The 6,329-nt window shown below is 34.8% G+C and overlaps 1 protein-coding gene across 1 annotated transcript in view; it reads right to left on the minus strand.

Moving 5' to 3' along the window:
• LOC106476861 (xenotropic and polytropic retrovirus receptor 1 homolog) overlaps positions 1–6,329 on the minus strand; it is a gene marked incomplete at its 5' end in the record, with an annotated part of 11,877 nt that overhangs the window by 2,628 nt on the left and 2,920 nt on the right. Inside the window, 2 exons of the mRNA XM_013937479.1 lie at positions 358–545; positions 2,434–2,512. Coding sequence (XP_013792933.1) covers positions 358–545; positions 2,434–2,512 — 267 coding nt within the window. The remainder of the gene's footprint in view (positions 1–357; positions 546–2,433; positions 2,513–6,329) is intronic.

Raw genomic sequence — 6,329 nt, forward strand, 5'->3', positions numbered from 1 at the left:
ACATACATCCCTTAAGAATCTTCCCTTTATTTCAACAATACATACATCCCTTAAGAATCTTCCCTTTATTTCAACAATACATACATCCCTTAAGAAACTTCCCTTTATTTGAACAATCCATACATCCCTTAAGAATCTTCCCTTTATTTGAACAATCCATACATCCCTTAAGAAATTTCCCTTTATTTGAACAATACATACATCCCTTAAGAATCTTCCCTTTATTTGAACAATACATACATCCCTTAAGAAACTTCCCTTTATTTGAACAATCCATACATCCCTTAGGAACATTCCCTTTATTTGAACAATCCATACATCCCTTAAGAATCTTCCCTTTATTTGAACAATCCATACCTCCATCAAATGTTGTTCTGATAAGTGGTTTCTAGGGTCCAGTTCAAAAATGAGAACATGATTTACTCCCGATGTGCGCCACCCGTACACATTAATACCAATCAAGAACATGAACAATATGATGAGTAAGGTGCCCCTGTAGAGTCGAAACACAATACGCCACTCATTCCTGGCTTTACTGAACACACCTACAAACAACAATATGATGAGTAAGGTGCCCCTGTAGAGTCGAAACACAATACGCCACTCATTCCTGGCTTTACTGAACACACCTACAAACAACAATATGATGAGTAGAGTAAGGTGCCCCTGTAGAGTCGAAACACAATACGCCACTCATTCCTGGCTTTACTGAACACACCTACAAACAACAATATGATGAGTAAGGTGCCCCTGTAGAGTCGAAACACAATACGCCACTCGTTCTTGGCTTTGCTGAACACACCTACAAACAACAATATCTTTATCATATTATTATACCTTTTAGTTTAATCCACTTTGGCAACTGACCAACAAAATACAAGTTCAGTAAAAACTATAGTTTTTTTTATTAAGACATAGGATTATGTATATTATACTTAGCTGAATAAGATATTTCACCTAACTTAAATTTTTCTAATTGTACAAAATAACATTAGAACTACTTAAAATAAGTGTTGTTATAATAAGTTTATTTTAGACAAAAAATGTCAAACATATGCTACACAAAATAAGATAATAGAGCTTCTTAAAAAGCTTGAATTAGATTCTCCTGATAGTTCAGTTGGTATGTCACAGAGTACTAGTGTGAACCAAGAGGTCAAAACTACAGACAGCACAGATTTCTTTATGTCCTAATGTGTTGTTTTTTTTCCAATTTTGTGAAATATCTGATAGATCTCACTTATCTTTAGAGAAGAAACACAGAATATAAACCAACACTAGTCTCAGAGCACTGGTGTGAGCTGAGGGTCCTGGGTTCAAGCCCTGGTCGGGGTAGATTTCTTAATACCTGGATGTGTTGTTTTTTTTCCAGCTTTATGAAATATCTGATAAATCTCACATATCTTTAGAGATGAAACACAGAACATAAACCAACATTTGTCTCAGATCACTGGTGTGAGCCAAGAGTTCTGAGTTCAAGCCCTGGTCAGGGTGCATTTCTGACTTTGTGAAATATCTGATCTCACAATAACTTTAGAGATGAAACAGAGAATATAAACCAACATTTGTCTCAGAGCACTGGTGTGAGCCAAGAGTTCTGAGTTCAAGCCCTGGTCAGGGTACATTTCCAACTTTGAGAAATATCTGATAAATCTCACATATCTTTAGAGATGAAACACAGAACATAAACCAACATTTGTCTCAGAGCACAGGTGTGAGCCAAGAGTTCTGGGTTCAAGCCCTGGTCAGGGTACATTTCCAACTTTGTGAAATATCTGATCTCACAATAACTTTAGAGAGAGGGAAGAAGGTGTGTAAACCCATCATTTCTTTTATCACCAACTGTTGCACATTTACACTTTAAGCTGACTAAGTCTTTTCTACTGGCCACATAGGAACTCTATAGGTTTATATATATTCTTTTAAAAAGAACCTAAATAACACTAAGTTTACAGGTTTAAAGTTGAGTTTAAATATTGTCAACATACTTAATATTTACAGGATTGTCTAATTCCTTACGATTACAACTGTAACCTGAGACATAATAAGGGAATACAAAAAAAATGTGTCACTCTAAAGTCTTTTTCCCAAAATAGGCATATGAAAGAATATTATTGTTAAAATCTTGTGTGAATTTTCGTTACTAACAAAAACAGATGATCATATTTGAACAGTTTGTTGAATTTTCATCTCTTGATCACAAAATATTCTGTTCCAAATACTAATTTGAGATGACTTTGAACTGTAAACATCCACATTATAGTCATCATTAGACTACTTAAACCTAACACGTTAATTTTAGAAAAACCATAACGCTATCAGTCAAAAACTCATTCAGCCTATCGTAATAGGTTTTAAGTTCAGTGAAAAGATATTTACTTGTCATCGTAACAATATTATTATCAATACATAAAACAAAAGCTGTACATTTACCTGATAGAATAACAGTAATGATCAATACTAAAAAGGCACCAGAAAACAAGCCCACTTTGAAGGTTGTTGAAGGAGATTGCTATAGAACCAAATGGTTATATAAAACATGAAAAAATATATATTTCAATAAACATTATTTTCATCTTATTAACACAATAAACATAAGAATAATCAACTAGCCAAACAGATGAATATTGACTGAAGTTTTATCACTAATAATATATAACTATCATCATCATCTTTGATAAATCGCTCTAATTAACTCAACAGATCTAACTTACCTTTAACCAAATGTTTAGTTATTCACTAGTGAATATCAGTTTTATATAATCCATGATGAATGATTAAAAAAAAAGCCATTTCTGAATTGTTTTATTAATCTTTAAGTTAGAAGATATGATTCTTATTTTTTAATTAAGTTCTGATTATATGTCCAGATGTAAAAAGATAAGACCACTAAATTACCAGATAATCTTCATTTATAGCTAGGCTCGGCATGGCCAGGTGGTTAGGGCGCTCGACTCGCAATCTGAGGGTCGCGGGTTCGAATCCCCGTCACACCAAACATGCTCGCCCTTTCAGCCATGAGGCTGTTATAATGTGATGATCAATCCCACTATTCGTTTGTTAAAAGAGTAGCCCAAAAGTTGGCGGTGGGTGGTGATGACTAGCTGCCTTCCCGCTAGTCTTACACTGCTAACTCTACTTTATTAATCTTGCTGCCAAAATTAAATCTATATAAAGATAAAATACTTTTGCCTGTAGAGAATTACTCGTAGATAAAAAGTAAAAAAGTATAGGACCATTTCAATTTTTTTGAATGAATAATCAACATGAATTGTATGAAATCTTGCTAGACTCTCTGCATGTATTAATATTTTGTTATTTCATTCACTACAAATAATGTTTTTTTTAATATATACGGTATTTAAGTTAAGATCTTCTTGTAAAGAAATGTAAGCTATTTTGATTATTCAGGTCAAAATTTAACCACAAATATTACAAAATGGCCAGCATATTTGAAATTTGTGTCTCTGTTTTCGTTTATTTTGTTCTAGAATACATTGAAACCTTATTATGTTGCTTAGCTAGAATGTAGTCAAATATTTATCTCAAGGTCTTCTGATATTTTCATTGGTTTTGGGTGTGATGAAGAACTTTGTTCAGCATTATCTTCCACAATACTACGTGACATAATACGTCATACACATATTCTTCTACAGACACTTTTCACAACAGAGCTGGAAGCTGGTGACAGACAGAAAGCAATGAAGAGGTTAAGAGTTCCACCACTGAATGACCAGGTAATCTTACAAGAACCATATTACCCTCTATGATCAATTTCAAGTGTTACACCTGCTTTAGTCGGTATTTCAAGTGTTACACCTGCTTTAGTCGGTATTTCAAGTGTTAAACCTGCTTTAGTCGGTATTTCAAGTGTTACACCTGCTTTAGTCGGTATTTCAAGTGTTACACCTTGCTTTAGTCGGTATTTCAAGTGTTACACCTTGCTTTAGTCGGTATTTCAAGTGTTACACCTTGCTTTAGTCGGTATTTCAAGAGTGTTACACCTTGCTTTATTTCAAGGGTCTTACATTTAGCTTTAATCGGTATTTCAAGTGTTACACCTTGCTTTAATCGGTATTTCAAGTGTTACACCTTGCTTTATTTCAAGGGTCTTACATTTAGCTTTAGTCGGTATTTCAAGGGTGTTAAACCTTGCTTTAGTCGATATTTCAAGTGTTAAACCTTGCTTTATTTCAAGGGTGTTACATTTTGCTTTAATCAGTATCTTGATCTTAATAAATTATAAAGAAATAAAAGACTGTAATAGTGCAGTTTCTCAAATTTGTCAGTAGTACCTCTAATAATAATAATTATACACCAAAGTATTTTTGTACGTAACAAAATGAGTGATTTTCATTTAATTAGTGGGCCTGGTAGTTAAGGCTCTCGACTCGCAATCTGCGGGTCACAAACTCGAATCTTACTACTGAAGATGCTCGCCCTTTCAAGTGAAATTCTATTGGTGTAAAGAGCAATCACAAACAGAATTGAATTAGAATAGATATGGGTTATTTCTTTCTGTTTTTTTCATTTTACCAACTACCGACTAAAGCAAGGTGTAACACTTGAAATACCGACTAAAGCGAAGTGTAACACTTGAAATACCGAATAAAGCGAAGTGTAACATCCTTGAAGTACCGACTAAAGCAAGGTGTAACACTTGAAATACCGACTAAAGCAAGGTGTAACACTTGAAATACCGACTAAAGCGAAGTGTAACATCCTTGAAGTACCGACTAAAGCGAAGTGTAACACTCTTGAAATACCGACTAAAGCGAAGTGTAACACTCTTGAAATACCGACTAAAGCGAAGTGTAACACTTGAAATACCGAATAAAGCAAGGTGTAACACTCTTGAAATACTGACTAAAGCAAGGTGTAACACTCTTGAAATACCGACTAAAGCGAAGTGTAACATCCTTGAAGTACCAACTAAAGCGAAGTGTAGCATCCTTAAAATAAAGTCATTACTTGACTCTAAATCTATACAAACATGTATTTTTGCGTGTGATGTTGTTGGTTGGTGTACAATATTTGGATTCTTTCAACTAAATAGATCCATCCACCTGTTCAAAGTGCTAAGGTTTTATCATTTTTAGGCAAATATTTAATTAAAACTATTGTATTATAAAGCGCACCCCGAACACAACACATTCATTTCATAAAAAGGCAAAAAAGAAACCATTACGTCAATACTGATGTTTTAGGATGTCAAATATCTAAAGATAACAATTAATTATGATGTAATAAATGAAAATATACTCCCTTTCGGGCCAGAAGTAGTTATTAAGTTTGACTTAGCTCATAGCTTTTATCACATATGAAGTGTGAAATCACTTGTTAATTTCGTTGACCCGTGTGATCTTCAGTACGCGGAGCGGATGGCTCTTTCAGGTAAATGGTCGATGGAACTACTTTCTCGTGCGCATGCGCAGTAGACCACAAAAGCAGTCCGTTCGATACGGTGCGCTGACTGAGCCCAATCCTGATAAAAGACGCATTCACCGGTACATTGTTCTGTGTTTTTATAACGATTTCGTCCACTTGAAAATACAAAAATCCCAGCCAATCAGACTTATTCTCCCATAGGTACCGAACACGCGCGGTGAAAGCATATGTGATATGTTATCAAATACAGTTTAAAGACCTTGACGGGTAAATTTGCGCATATTTAGATTGTTTTTAGAACGAAGTGCCGTGAAGCTTGGGATGCCAAGTTATTTTCACGCCTGCGTATTTTGTATTTATATTGTAACTAAGTCTTGTAGCCTTTGAGGATGTTACGAAATAAATGCATTATATCATGGCACCGGTCCCCAATTATTTGGTTTTTAAAAAGCCGTTTAATTATAATGCCCAGTAAGCCACAGAACGGGAAAAGGAGGGGGGTGTCTGTGTATGGGAGTTGTTAGAGAAATGGGTGAACAACTTGTGACAGTAACCAACAAAAATGTCACAGCAAAAGTAATATAGTTTCTCCATCTTTAATCGGTGCTTACAAGAAAATTGGGATCCGGAGGTCAACCAAACTCACGGGCCGCCTACTGGTGACCGGTAGACAAACATCACCAAGAGCACCGGTGCTCTTGGTAGTGATTAATTGAGATTAAACGTGTTTAATTGGTGTTCTTGGTAGTGATTAATTGAGATTAAACTTGTTTGAGTTGGTGCTCATGGTAGTGATTAATTGAGATTAAACTTGTTTGAATTGGTGCTCTTGGTAGTGGTTAATTGAGATTAAACTTGTTTGAGTTGGTGCTCTTGGTAGTGGTTAATTGAGATTAAACTTGTTTGAACTAAATTCAAACAAGTTTAATCTCAATTAATCA

Source organism: Limulus polyphemus, unplaced genomic scaffold (genome assembly GCF_000517525.1).
Source record: "Limulus polyphemus unplaced genomic scaffold, Limulus_polyphemus-2.1.2 Scaffold11870, whole genome shotgun sequence".
Lineage (NCBI taxonomy): Eukaryota > Metazoa > Arthropoda > Merostomata > Xiphosura > Limulidae > Limulus > Limulus polyphemus.